Source organism: Protopterus annectens, chromosome 2.part1, assembly GCF_019279795.1.
Source record: "Protopterus annectens isolate FY-2018-M chromosome 2.part1, PAN1.0, whole genome shotgun sequence".
NCBI classification, from domain to species: Eukaryota; Metazoa; Chordata; order Ceratodontiformes; family Protopteridae; genus Protopterus; species Protopterus annectens.
The window spans coordinates 563,601,399-563,617,029 of record NC_056729.1 but is presented as its reverse complement, the minus strand read 5'-3'; the positions used below and the strand labels follow the sequence as shown (position 1 = coordinate 563,617,029).

The window sequence follows — 15,631 nt, the reverse complement described above, 5'->3', positions numbered from 1 at the left end:
AAAAAGGTACTTAAATTCTCTTATACGTCCAGTTGAATATAACCAAGTTCTTAGCTTGCCAAGCTGAAGTTTTAAAGCAGGAATTATTTCACATGCACCAGTTTAAATATGCAAGGACAGGAAATCACTGAATGTGGCTACCCCCACACCTGTAATTACTAGCAAATAACAAAATTCAGCCAACACTAGCTTTTAGTTCAAGTTACTGAAGAGCAGAATAACCAGTTAAAAATTCCTTCAACACTCCTTCATACACAGTTTAAATCAATTTAAATACTGTATTTTTAAAAGTAAAAGTGCATAAAGGGTACTTAAATTCTCTTATACGTCCAGTTGAATATAACCAAGTTCTTAGCTTGCCAAGCTGAAGTTTTAAAGCAGGAATTATTTCACATGCACCAGTTTAAATATGCAAGGACAGGAAATCACTGAATGTGGCTACCCCCACACCTGTAATTACTAGCAAATAACAAAATTCAGCCAACACTAGCTTTTAGTTCAAGTTACTGAAGAGCAGAATAACCAGTTAAAAATTCCTTCAACACTCCTTCATACACAGTTTAAATCAATTTAAATACTGTATTTTTAAAAGTAAAAGTGCATAAAAAGGTACTTAAATTCTCTTATACGTCCAGTTGAATATAACCAAGTTCTTAGCTTGCCAAGCTGAAGTTTTAAAGCAGGAATTATTTCACATGCACCAGTTTAAATATGCAAGGACAGGAAATCACTGAATGTGGCTACCCCCACACCTGTAATTACTAGCAAATAACAAAATTCAGCCAACACTAGCTTTTAGTTCAAGTTACTGAAGAGCAGAATAACCAGTTAAAAATTCCTTCAACACTCCTTCATACACAGTTTAAATCAATTTAAATACTGTATTTTTAAAAGTAAAAGTGCATAAAAAGGTACTTAAATTCTCTTATACGTCCAGTTGAATATAACCAAGTTCTTAGCTTGCCAAGCTGAAGTTTTAAAGCAGGAATTATTTCACATGCACCAGTTTAAATATGCAAGGACAGGAAATCACTGAATGTGGCTACCCCCACACCTGTAATTACTAGCAAATAACAAAATTCAGCCAACACTAGCTTTTAGTTCAAGTTACTGAAGAGCAGAATAACCAGTTAAAAATTCCTTCAACACTCCTTCATACACAGTTTAAATCAATTTAAATACTGTATTTTTAAAAGTAAAAGTGCATAAAAAGGTACTTAAATTCTCTTATACGTCCAGTTGAATATAACCAAGTTCTTAGCTTGCCAAGCTGAAGTTTTAAAGCAGGAATTATTTCACATGCACCAGTTTAAATATGCAAGGACAGGAAATCACTGAATGTGGCTACCCCCACACCTGTAATTACTAGCAAATAACAAAATTCAGCCAACACTAGCTTTTAGTTCAAGTTACTGAAGAGCAGAATAACCAGTTAAAAATTCCTTCAACACTCCTTCATACACAGTTTAAATCAATTTAAATACTGTATTTTTTTAAAAGTAAAAGTGCATAAAAAGGTACTTAAATTCTCTTATACGTCCAGTTGAATATAACCAAGTTCTTAGCTTGCCAAGCTGAAGTTTTAAAGCAGGAATTATTTCACATGCACCAGTTTAAATATGCAAGGACAGGAAATCACTGAATGTGGCTACCCCCACACCTGTAATTACTAGCAAATAACAAAATTCAGCCAACACTAGCTTTTAGTTCAAGTTACTGAAGAGCAGAATAACCAGTTAAAAATTCCTTCAACACTCCTTCATACACAGTTTAAATCAATTTAAATACTGTATTTTTAAAAGTAAAAGTGCATAAAAGGTACTTAAATTCTCTTATACGTCCAGTTGAATATAACCAAGTTCTTAGCTTGCCAAGCTGAAGTTTTAAAGCAGGAATTATTTCACATGCACCAGTTTAAATATGCAAGGACAGGAAATCACTGAATGTGGCTACCCCCACACCTGTAATTACTAGCAAATAACAAAATTCAGCCAACACTAGCTTTTAGTTCAAGTTACTGAAGAGCAGAATAACCAGTTAAAAATTCCTTCAACACTCCTTCATACACAGTTTAAATCAATTTAAATACTGTATTTTTAAAAGTAAAAGTGCATAAAAGGTACTTAAATTCTCTTATACGTCCAGTTGAATATAACCAAGTTCTTAGCTTGCCAAGCTGAAGTTTTAAAGCAGGAATTATTTCACATGCACCAGTTTAAATATGCAAGGACAGGAAATCACTGAATGTGGCTACCCCCACACCTGTAATTACTAGCAAATAACAAAATTCAGCCAACACTAGCTTTTAGTTCAAGTTACTGAAGAGCAGAATAACCAGTTAAAAATTCCTTCAACACTCCTTCATACACAGTTTAAATCAATTTAAATACTGTATTTTTAAAAGTAAAAGTGCATAAAAAGGTACTTAAATTCTCTTATACGTCCAGTTGAATATAACCAAGTTCTTAGCTTGCCAAGCTGAAGTTTTAAAGCAGGAATTATTTCACATGCACCAGTTTAAATATGCAAGGACAGGAAATCACTGAATGTGGCTACCCCCACACCTGTAATTACTAGCAAATAACAAAATTCAGCCAACACTAGCTTTTAGTTCAAGTTACTGAAGAGCAGAATAACCAGTTAAAAATTCCTTCAACACTCCTTCATACACAGTTTAAATCAATTTAAATACTGTATTTTTAAAAGTAAAAGTGCATAAAAGGTACTTAAATTCTCTTATACGTCCAGTTGAATATAACCAAGTTCTTAGCTTGCCAAGCTGAAGTTTTAAAGCAGGAATTATTTCACATGCACCAGTTTAAATATGCAAGGACAGGAAATCACTGAATGTGGCTACCCCCACACCTGTAATTACTAGCAAATAACAAAATTCAGCCAACACTAGCTTTTAGTTCAAGTTACTGAAGAGCAGAATAACCAGTTAAAAATTCCTTCAACACTCCTTCATACACAGTTTAAATCAATTTAAATACTGTATTTTTAAAAGTAAAAGTGCATAAAAGGTACTTAAATTCTCTTATACGTCCAGTTGAATATAACCAAGTTCTTAGCTTGCCAAGCTGAAGTTTTAAAGCAGGAATTATTTCACATGCACCAGTTTAAATATGCAAGGACAGGAAATCACTGAATGTGGCTACCCCCACACCTGTAATTACTAGCAAATAACAAAATTCAGCCAACACTAGCTTTTAGTTCAAGTTACTGAAGAGCAGAATAACCAGTTAAAAATTCCTTCAACACTCCTTCATACACAGTTTAAATCAATTTAAATACTGTATTTTTAAAAGTAAAAGTGCATAAAAAGGTACTTAAATTCTCTTATACGTCCAGTTGAATATAACCAAGTTCTTAGCTTGCCAAGCTGAAGTTTTAAAGCAGGAATTATTTCACATGCACCAGTTTAAATATGCAAGGACAGGAAATCACTGAATGTGGCTACCCCCACACCTGTAATTACTAGCAAATAACAAAATTCAGCCAACACTAGCTTTTAGTTCAAGTTACTGAAGAGCAGAATAACCAGTTAAAAATTCCTTCAACACTCCTTCATACACAGTTTAAATCAATTTAAATACTGTATTTTTAAAAGTAAAAGTGCATAAAAGGTACTTAAATTCTCTTATACGTCCAGTTGAATATAACCAAGTTCTTAGCTTGCCAAGCTGAAGTTTTAAAGCAGGAATTATTTCACATGCACCAGTTTAAATATGCAAGGACAGGAAATCACTGAATGTGGCTACCCCCACACCTGTAATTACTAGCAAATAACAAAATTCAGCCAACACTAGCTTTTAGTTCAAGTTACTGAAGAGCAGAATAACCAGTTAAAAATTCCTTCAACACTCCTTCATACACAGTTTAAATCAATTTAAATACTGTATTTTTAAAAGTAAAAGTGCATAAAAGGTACTTAAATTCTCTTATACGTCCAGTTGAATATAACCAAGTTCTTAGCTTGCCAAGCTGAAGTTTTAAAGCAGGAATTATTTCACATGCACCAGTTTAAATATGCAAGGACAGGAAATCACTGAATGTGGCTACCCCCACACCTGTAATTACTAGCAAATAACAAAATTCAGCCAACACTAGCTTTTAGTTCAAGTTACTGAAGAGCAGAATAACCAGTTAAAAATTCCTTCAACACTCCTTCATACACAGTTTAAATCAATTTAAATACTGTATTTTTAAAAGTAAAAGTGCATAAAAGGTACTTAAATTCTCTTATACGTCCAGTTGAATATAACCAAGTTCTTAGCTTGCCAAGCTGAAGTTTTAAAGCAGGAATTATTTCACATGCACCAGTTTAAATATGCAAGGACAGGAAATCACTGAATGTGGCTACCCCCACACCTGTAATTACTAGCAAATAACAAAATTCAGCCAACACTAGCTTTTAGTTCAAGTTACTGAAGAGCAGAATAACCAGTTAAAAATTCCTTCAACACTCCTTCATACACAGTTTAAATCAATTTAAATACTGTATTTTTAAAAGTAAAAGTGCATAAAAAGGTACTTAAATTCTCTTATACGTCCAGTTGAATATAACCAAGTTCTTAGCTTGCCAAGCTGAAGTTTTAAAGCAGGAATTATTTCACATGCACCAGTTTAAATATGCAAGGACAGGAAATCACTGAATGTGGCTACCCCCACACCTGTAATTACTAGCAAATAACAAAATTCAGCCAACACTAGCTTTTAGTTCAAGTTACTGAAGAGCAGAATAACCAGTTAAAAATTCCTTCAACACTCCTTCATACACAGTTTAAATCAATTTAAATACTGTATTTTTAAAAGTAAAAGTGCATAAAAGGTACTTAAATTCTCTTATACGTCCAGTTGAATATAACCAAGTTCTTAGCTTGCCAAGCTGAAGTTTTAAAGCAGGAATTATTTCACATGCACCAGTTTAAATATGCAAGGACAGGAAATCACTGAATGTGGCTACCCCCACACCTGTAATTACTAGCAAATAACAAAATTCAGCCAACACTAGCTTTTAGTTCAAGTTACTGAAGAGCAGAATAACCAGTTAAAAATTCCTTCAACACTCCTTCATACACAGTTTAAATCAATTTAAATACTGTATTTTTAAAAGTAAAAGTGCATAAAAGGTACTTAAATTCTCTTATACGTCCAGTTGAATATAACCAAGTTCTTAGCTTGCCAAGCTGAAGTTTTAAAGCAGGAATTATTTCACATGCACCAGTTTAAATATGCAAGGACAGGAAATCACTGAATGTGGCTACCCCCACACCTGTAATTACTAGCAAATAACAAAATTCAGCCAACACTAGCTTTTAGTTCAAGTTACTGAAGAGCAGAATAACCAGTTAAAAATTCCTTCAACACTCCTTCATACACAGTTTAAATCAATTTAAAGACTGTATTTTTTAAAATAAAAGTGCATAAAAGGTACTTAAATTCTCTTATACGTCCAGTTGAATATAACCAAGTTCTTAGCTTGCCAAGCTGAAGTTTTAAAGCAGGAATTATTTCACATGCACCAGTTTAAATATGCAAGGACAGGAAATCACTGAATGTGGCTACCCCCACACCTGTAATTACTAGCAAATAACAAAATTCAGCCAACACTAGCTTTTAGTTCAAGTTACTGAAGAGCAGAATAACCAGTTAAAAATTCCTTCAACACTCCTTCATACACAGTTTAAATCAATTTAAATACTGTATTTTTAAAAGTAAAAGTGCATAAAAGGTACTTAAATTCTCTTATACGTCCAGTTGAATATAACCAAGTTCTTAGCTTGCCAAGCTGAAGTTTTAAAGCAGGAATTATTTCACATGCACCAGTTTAAATATGCAAGGACAGGAAATCACTGAATGTGGCTACCCCCACACCTGTAATTACTAGCAAATAACAAAATTCAGCCAACACTAGCTTTTAGTTCAAGTTACTGAAGAGCAGAATAACCAGTTAAAAATTCCTTCAACACTCCTTCATACACAGTTTAAATCAATTTAAATACTGTATTTTTAAAAGTAAAAGTGCATAAAAAGGTACTTAAATTCTCTTATACGTCCAGTTGAATATAACCAAGTTCTTAGCTTGCCAAGCTGAAGTTTTAAAGCAGGAATTATTTCACATGCACCAGTTTAAATATGCAAGGACAGGAAATCACTGAATGTGGCTACCCCCACACCTGTAATTACTAGCAAATAACAAAATTCAGCCAACACTAGCTTTTAGTTCAAGTTACTGAAGAGCAGAATAACCAGTTAAAAATTCCTTCAACACTCCTTCATACACAGTTTAAATCAATTTAAATACTGTATTTTTAAAAGTAAAAGTGCATAAAAGGTACTTAAATTCTCTTATACGTCCAGTTGAATATAACCAAGTTCTTAGCTTGCCAAGCTGAAGTTTTAAAGCAGGAATTATTTCACATGCACCAGTTTAAATATGCAAGGACAGGAAATCACTGACTGTGGCTACCCCCACACCTGTAATTACTAGCAAATAACAAAATTCAGCCAACACTAGCTTTTAGTTCAAGTTACTGAAGAGCAGAATAACCAGTTAAAAATTCCTTCAACACTCCTTCATACACAGTTTAAATCAATTTAAATACTGTATTTTTTAAAAGTAAAAGTGCATAAAAGGTACTTAAATTCTCTTATACGTCCAGTTGAATATAACCAAGTTCTTAGCTTGCCAAGCTGAAGTTTTAAAGCAGGAATTATTTCACATGCACCAGTTTAAATATGCAAGGACAGGAAATCACTGAATGTGGCTACCCCCACACCTGTAATTACTAGCAAATAACAAAATTCAGCCAACACTAGCTTTTAGTTCAAGTTACTGAAGAGCAGAATAACCAGTTAAAAATTCCTTCAACACTCCTTCATACACAGTTTAAATCAATTTAAATACTGTATTTTTTAAAAGTAAAAGTGCATTAAAAGGTACTTAAATTCTCTTATACGTCCAGTTGAATATAACCAAGTTCTTAGCTTGCCAAGCTGAAGTTTTAAAGCAGGAATTATTTCACATGCACCAGTTTAAATATGCAAGGACAGGAAATCACTGACTGTGGCTACCCCCACACCTGTAATTACTAGCAAATAACAAAATTCAGCCAACACTAGCTTTTAGTTCAAGTTACTGAAGAGCAGAATAACCAGTTAAAAATTCCTTCAACACTCCTTCATACACAGTTTAAATCAATTTAAATACTGTATTTTTTAAAAGTAAAAGTGCATAAAAAGGTACTTAAATTCTCTTATACGTCCAGTTGAATATAACCAAGTTCTTAGCTTGCCAAGCTGAAGTTTTAAAGCAGGAATTATTTCACATGCACCAGTTTAAATATGCAAGGACAGGAAATCACTGACTGTGGCTACCCCCACACCTGTAATTACTAGCAAATAACAAAATTCAGCCAACACTAGCTTTTAGTTCAAGTTACTGAAGAGCAGAATAACCAGTTAAAAATTCCTTCAACACTCCTTCATACACAGTTTAAATCAATTTAAATACTGTATTTTTTAAAAGTAAAAGTGCATAAAAAGGTACTTAAATTCTCTTATACGTCCAGTTGAATATAACCAAGTTCTTAGCTTGCCAAGCTGAAGTTTTAAAGCAGAAACAGGACAAAGCACTTGAGCTTCTACACATTCAAATCACCATAGGCAAAAATCAGGTCCCCCTCTATAACCCAGGAAACCCATAACATGTACTTAAACTTACTGGACACACTCACCATCCAAGCCCTATACCATAGGTGACTAATTTCCCCAGAATTAACTGGGAATCATACACGCACAGAGATTCATGGATTTTCTAAACACAAACTCCCTGGACCAGACTGTCAATACACCAACCAGGGATGCAAAAATATGAGACAGTGCTGCACAACCCCTAGTGTAATGTTTTCTCTGGTACGGTCAGACCACAGAATGGTCTCTTTTGAATTAAAAATAAAACGTGGACATTCAGCTAACTCTGGAATATTCAGGAACTACTCTAAGGCTAACTTCCTGCTATTAAGTGATAACCTGTTAAAAGTTCAGGCCCCCAATACTCCTGAGAACAGTGTTGCCTGTGCAAAACAGTTCACAGGCACCCTATACAAGCATGTTAATAGCTGCACAGAGGCAGCTGTACCCACCTAGAAGAAATACAGAACACAAAAACAAGCCACCCTGGTGGAATCACAAAATCAATAGGCTGTACAACAGAAGGAAGAAAATCATAACAAAAATTAGGAGGTGCAGCACCCAGCAGGATAAAAGCACTCTCAAACTAAACAAACAATGTAGAGGGCAAATAAAGTCTACCAAAGCCAAATATGAGGTAAATTTGGTCTCCCAGGCCAAGGACAACCTCAAGGCATTCTTTAGCTATGTCCACAACCTCAAAAGGCCATACACAACTGTGTACACAGCTCATTGTAAATGGAGCCACCTACACTGACCCAAATGATATAGCAAACCTACTGGCCGATTAAGTCAGCTCCAACTTTACTCCTCTCTCCCCCTCAACCTTCGCTCAGGAAATATCATGAAATATAACTCCCCCTGCTATCACTAGGAACAGGTCCTTAATGCTCTCTCTAAAGCCAAGAACACTGCATCAATGGGACCACACAATATCCCAGGATGCCTTCCAAATAGCATGAAAATATGACCTATCAGACCTTCTGGAATTGCTACTTAACTGTAACCTCCAAAAAGGCTTCGTGCCTCACGAATGCCGAACAGCAACAGTCATCCCTCTGCACAAAGGTGGGCCATCTACAGACCCTGGAAACTACAAACTCATAAGTCTCATATGCAAAGCCATGGAAAGAATGATCATATAATTGGTCGAAAATGACATAGGAAACCTCCAAACACTGGACCCAATCCAATTTGGTTCTGTCAAGGGCAGGTCATGTTTATTCAGTCTGACAGACTTATTTAAGAAGGTCACCAAAGCAATGGATGAGGGCAAAATGGTTCACAATGCCTACCTTGACCTGGCCAAGGCATTTCACACAATGCCTCACTCAGGCATTGTTGACAAACTCAAAAGGTTTGACATATACCCTTATGTCACCCAGTGGACAACCAGCTGGCTCACAGGGCATAGGAAGTTAGAATTAAGGAGTCCACCTCTACAAAGAGGCCAGTCACAAGCAGAGTCCTTCAGGAATCAGTCCTGGGACCACTCCTTTTAGGCATTCACTTCTCTGAAGTCAAGGCCAATGTAAAAGGCCTCTGACTGACTAATCTTGCAGATGACTGCAAATTAGGAGAGATCAGAGAATCCCCCACCAACACAAATGTTCTTCAGGAATTGCTGACGCATACAAATTCCGGATACTGGCTAAGGCTCTTGCCAACCTATAGTGCCTTTTTTAGGAAAGGTTCAAATGACAAATTCACCACCGTAACAGGTACAAGCAAGCAAAATCTGAGGGTAATGCTACTCAATGCTAGAAGTCTAAACCTCAAAATGCACTCACTCGAGGCACTCCTTAAAATGGAGAACATTGACATCTGTGCAGTGACAGAGACCTGGTTCAAAGCTCCAGAGAGCACCCCTGCATTAGTAGGCTTCAATTCATGCCACACCTTTCGGCCACCTAACCCAGAAAGAAGCACTAAAGGCGGAGGCGTGTCCATATTCATTAAAGATATCCACACCTCCAGCCTAGTTGCACAGCATAATGCATCCGAGATTATCCAAGTGAAACTAACTCTGGGCAAGACCGCAATCCAAACTGTAGCTTGCTACAGACCCCCCACCATGCCCCAGGATTCACACTCCTCATTTCTTGATATACTGGAAAGTATTAGGGTACAACCCAACACCCTAACAATGGGCGATTTCAGCTACCCACCATTAACTGGGAAAACTACTCATGTACCAACTCTTTTGCTCAACGTTTTCTAGAATTCATAAATTCCAACGCCTTGGATCAACTTATTCACATCCCCACCAGGGGCAGCAATATCCTAGACCTGGTCATTACCAACATGGGAAACCGGTGTTCCACACCAGAGGTCAATTCCTTGCTGGTCAGATCAGACCACAAGCTAATCAGCCTAGACATCCACATCCCATCCCCACCCCCAATTAGGGAACCCATCGTAAAAAACTTCTCCAAAGCCAACTTCACACTTCTTAAGACAGAAGTGGCAAACTTCATGACACCCATGCAGACGGACAATAGAGGTATGACTGCCGAAACCTACACAAATGCACTTTATAAGCACTTACACGAGTGCATGGATCATGCTATCCCTAATAGAACCATGATGTTATCCTCCAAAAAAGGAAGCCAATCTGGTGGTCCTCTGCCATAAACAAACTCTACAACAGAAGAAAGAAACTGTTGCAAAAAAAGAGTAAAATCCCATGACTGGAGGAACACCCTGGTCAACCTCAGTAAGAAGCTGAGATCCCTCATAAAATCCTCCAAAACTAGTTACGAAAACAAAATTGCCACTGACTCTAAAGACAACCACAAAGCATTCTATAGCTATGTCAAGAATCTAAATGGGAACACTCAGATCTGCTCTGAGTTACAGCACAATGGCACTAAATATACAGAACCAACAGATATTGCCAACATGCTAGCAGATAGGTTCAGTGCTACCTTTACCCCCCTCTCAACCCCTAGAGGGCCCATCTCTATACCGGAAGAATCCAAAGTTCCTATAATCACGGCTGCACAGGTAAAAAACACACTCTCCAAATCCAAGAACACAGCATCCATGGGAACTGACAATATCCCAGGCTGCATTCTACACGAACTACAGAATGAACTGGCACCCTACGTAAGTACCATGTTCAATCATAGCCTCACCTCAGGCTTTGTACCCACTGAATGGCGCACCGCGACGGTTATCCCACTACACAAAGGGGAGCCACGACGGACCCTGGGAACTACCGCCCCATTAGCCTGACGAGCTTGGTCTGCAAGGCCATGGAACGTATCATCATGGAACTCATAAACAAAGACATTGGTAATCTCCAAACTCTGGACCCTACCCAGTTTGGATTTGTAAAAGGCAGATTATGTCTCCTAAACCTGATTGACTTCTTTGAAGCAGTCACCAAAGCCATAGATGAGGGTAAAATGGTTCACACAGCTTATCTAGATCTCGCCAAGGCTTTCGACACCATCCCCCACTCTGGAATTATAGATAAGCTCACTAAACTAGGTATAAATCCCTATGTTACAAGATGGGTTGCCAACTGGCTCACGGACAAAAACCACACTGTGAAAGTAGTGGATTCCAAATCCGACATCAGACCAGTGACAAGTGGAGTACCACAGGGTTCAGTCCTGGGTCCTCTCCTGTTTGGTATCTACTTCTCTGAAGTGCAGGCCAACACAGAAGGTCTTTGGCTAATAAAGTTTGCAGATGACTGCAAACTAGGAGCCATAATCAAAACTCCTAACGATGTGGACAAACCACAAAAGGGCCTCACTGAGACAGACACCTGGTGTCAAAGCCATGGCCTGAAGCTCAATGCCAAAAAGTGTATTGTCATCCCCTTTGGTAAAAACTCTGTACCCATGAACTACCACATAGCTGGTAGTCTACTTAATGCCGAAAATGTGATGAGACCTTGGGACACAAGTGGACAGTAGTCTCTCCTTTGATAATCACATTGCCACAGTGGTCAGGAAAGCCTTCTACGTGGCTCATCTTATCATAAAAGGATTCTCATCCAGAAAAAAGAGGTCATTGTTCCACTCTACTCATCACTCATTACACCCATTATAGAGTACAACGCCCCTTTTGGTATGTACCTCACAAGACATCTACAACAACTGGAAAGACCACAGAAATACCTCACAAAGAGGATTACTGGCCTCAAACAGATGCTCTATGCAGACCGTCTCAAAAAACTACAGCTTTACTCCATCGCATATCGCCTACTCAGGGGCGATCTCTGCCTAACATACAAAGCTATGTCAAACCCAGAGCTGTTGGACATGCTCCACTTAAAGAAACCCCAATCCCTCCGAGCTACACGCTCTAGGGACCTAAACCTTGTCACCACAATAAACAGAACATGCTGGAGGGATAGATTCCTGTCCCAGAGACTTCCCATACTCTGGAACAGACTACCTATCTATGTCAAACAGAGCTCCTCATTAGCACTCTTCAAGAAAAATCTTGATGATTGGATGGGAAATGGGAAATTCACCCCGGGGATCACTTCTGTGGCTCTGCTCGACATGGGCACAGGAAAATAATTTTCTTGGGTGGCGAAAGCCAGGGTACATTTTTTGGCTAGGCTTGTATGGGCCCTACGGCCGATAGCCTAGTACCTACCTATGAACCTAAATAACTGCTGCCAAAGCCATGGACTAAATCTAAATACCAAGAAATGCATAACAGTATTGTTTGGGACATCATCCACCCCTGGTAACAATCACATTGACAACACACTCCCAAGAGTTGACCCAGGAGTTAGGGACTTGGGGACACAGACAGACAGTAATCTAGCCTTTGATCATTGTGTGTCTACAGCAGTAAGGAAATCATTCTATGTTGCGCAACTTATAAACAAAGGTATGGCATCTACGTCCAAGGAAGTTATTCTTCCACTGTATTCAGATTCAAAAGACCTATAATTGAGTAAAATGACTCCTTTGGTATGTAACTAATCAGGCATATCCAACAACTGGAATGGCCACTGATGTTCCTCACTAAAAGAATACAGGAAGTAACATATCCTGTGCAGACTACCTCAAGTCCCTATCCCTGTATTCTTTCTCCTACAGGCTGCTGAGGGGAGATATATGCCTGGCATACAAGGCACTGTCAGACCCCACTCTGACTTACCTCTTGCATATCCACAAAACATACAGCACCAGAATTACCCATTCTAAATACTTAAACCTTACTTGCGACATAAATAGGACCTACTGTAGAGACTTTTATGCATCAAAGAGATTAACCCTTCTCTGGGACAGGCTCCTCATCCATATGAAGCAGAGTCCCTCCCTAACCCAATTCAAGTGTAACTAGGACAATTGATTGGGAAACACAAAACTCACCCCTGATTCAGCAGCTGTCTCTCTAATGGATGCAGGCAGCCTTATAAATGGGTTCATCTTCCAGGTCCCTGCTGGTAAATGTTTCATCTCCCAAGCCTTGTGGTCTTAAGTCTATTAAACACCTATGATAGGGTTGTTTATGGCAGCAGCAGCTTCCACAGGGATGGGCACAAAATTCTGACTAAACAGGGAAGAATTTTCCTACTCCCTCTCCCAGGAGGACTGACAAGAGTGGCTCTCCCTTGCCCACTGAGAGGACCACAACAGCCGCAGAGGACATGACTAGTCCCCAATCCACAGTAACTACGTGCCACACCAGGGGGATTCAAGTAAACGATGAGTGGTCTAAGGAACTAGCTCTGGCCACAGAACAGTCACCCACCTCCAGCAGAGGCAAATTTGCTAGCCTGCTCTACCGGCAAAGGCTGTTTGCTTAACTTTTAATTTTTGTGGCTGGAAGATGGACTAGCTTTCCATGGTCAAGCTGAAAATGGAGCCTCTTTCCCCGGGGAAAACAAGCAGCCAGCACAAGCTGGAAAAAGTTTAAAGTTGTTACAAGTCACATTTTTCTCACAAAATACAGTAAAAGCACTTTAAAACATTTTGCTAGCTCCCAAAAGTTAAAAAAAAATTTTCTCCACAGAATACTTTAAAACTACTTTAAAAAATGTTTAAACTGAAATGAAAAAAGTGCACTTCTGTTTAAAAGTACAGTTATGTCTCATGGTAGTTCATTAAAACACAAACCCCTAGAAGAAAAATAACTTTCCTAACCAGGAAAGTACATTTAAAAAATACAATTTTAAATGTGTAAGGTTTTCCCTAAAGGGAACTTATCTGCCCAGTAGTGGAACAGCACAAGTCAGTCAATCCTTGAAACACACATAGGAACACTCTTTGGAAATAGAAAGCTCTGGAGGGCTTGGTGCCCAAACTTGTCATTTTAGGCAGCTTAGCCATGAAAGCTTTGGAAGCTGGCTGGCTGTTATATCCTTGGCATCTATAACAAATATAGGTAAGGCTTGCAGCAGTGATCACTATGATTTAAGGGGACACGTGTTAAAACAGCAGAGGGACTTTGTCAAGATTACCAGTCACCAAACACTGCAATTCTACGGCTAGCACTTCCTTAGTTAATGTCAGAATATCGGAACTACAAACTTTCTGCAGTAGAATATCATCATCTAAGCTGTCAGATAAACCAAGTCACTCAGCATACCAAGCAATGGAGGGCCATCCTGTGAAATGGGAACTGAACTGCTGAGGGCACATTCTTCTCTCAGGACTATGGAATACAGGAAACATGTAGTAAATGTAATGTAAAACAGCATAAACCACCTCCAGAGATAAGTAATCATGGATATACCATAATGATATGAAAATATCTGCATCCAGGCATACAGGGTCACACAAAAAAAAAGAGGTATTCTCAATATTATGACAAGTCTCTGCCACATACATACCCTACTGCCAACACTGAATGAGGTAGGCATATGACATTTAATCCTTCAGAAGGCAGACAGTGAGGAGTGCATCACTGTTAAGCAGATTCATCAGGTCTTGAAGGTAAATGCAGGATAAGGAACTGCACATGGGAAATGCAGGCTACCTAACCAAAGGACAGGAGAACCAGGGGCAAAATGGATCAAAGCAGGGGCTCCATCAAACTGCAGGCGTTCTCTTGATTTTGTTGGAGTAAGACTGCAACTTTCCTAGAAAACAATTTCTAAAACACACACTTACATTTTTGTGAGTTCTTCTAATCATTGTTAAAACACAGTGGTGCATTAACTTAACTTGTATACTTGATAACTGGGTTGATGGGCTGGTTTGAAAACCCTTTCCAGCCACAACCTGAGTAAAATGACATCAAAACAGAAAATACAAGATGTTAACAAAAAATATAAAGCTAAAACATTTGCATAATTTCAAATATAACTAAAATGTGCATTTTAACAAATATTAACACTGAAAATTGCAAACTAGTGATGCCGTGAGATGGCAGCAAAACATAACTGGAGTGTAGTTACAAAAACTAATACAAATATTTAATCTTGGGTCAAATGTCAGTAACATTGCTCTCTCTGGTCTTACAGTTTCATGTTAGTAAACTTTTTCTGCAGTAATGTTTTGTTAAACTTCTTCAACCTTCAAATGCTTCTATTGTTAGTTTTCACCAAGAATAACAAACTGCTTACTTTTGAAGAATAGGCTGGTTGTATAAACAGCTTAGGCTACTTCCTTCGTATGGCATGAATTTGGCAGTAATACCTACTGCTGGCCTCTGGACATAGGTGAAGTTCAAAGTAGAGACTTTGCAAGCATGTTGACCAATGTACGTACCTATCTGAGCCAAAGGAATGAGTGGTCTCAGAAGTCCTACACAAAAAATACAAAATGGAGTCAACAGTTAAGATTACAAAACTGTGAACACAACAGCAAAAAGCACATTTTCCAGTTACTATTTAATTCCTTATAAAAATGTCTTAATATTTCCCTGAAAGCAGGTTGCAAAATTCATTAAAGCATCGGCACATCTACAGAATGACTGCTTGATTGAGCAAATAATATATTCTATACTGCAATCT

General features: G+C 38.1%; 1 protein-coding gene across 1 annotated transcript in view; it reads right to left on the bottom strand.

Moving 5' to 3' along the window:
* Positions 1-15,631, bottom strand: part of MRPL35 (mitochondrial ribosomal protein L35) — a 410,427-nt gene that overhangs the window by 338,310 nt on the left and 56,486 nt on the right. The window contains exon 2 of the mRNA XM_044062332.1: positions 15,242-15,422. Coding sequence (XP_043918267.1) covers positions 15,242-15,422 — 181 coding nt within the window. The remainder of the gene's footprint in view (positions 1-15,241; positions 15,423-15,631) is intronic.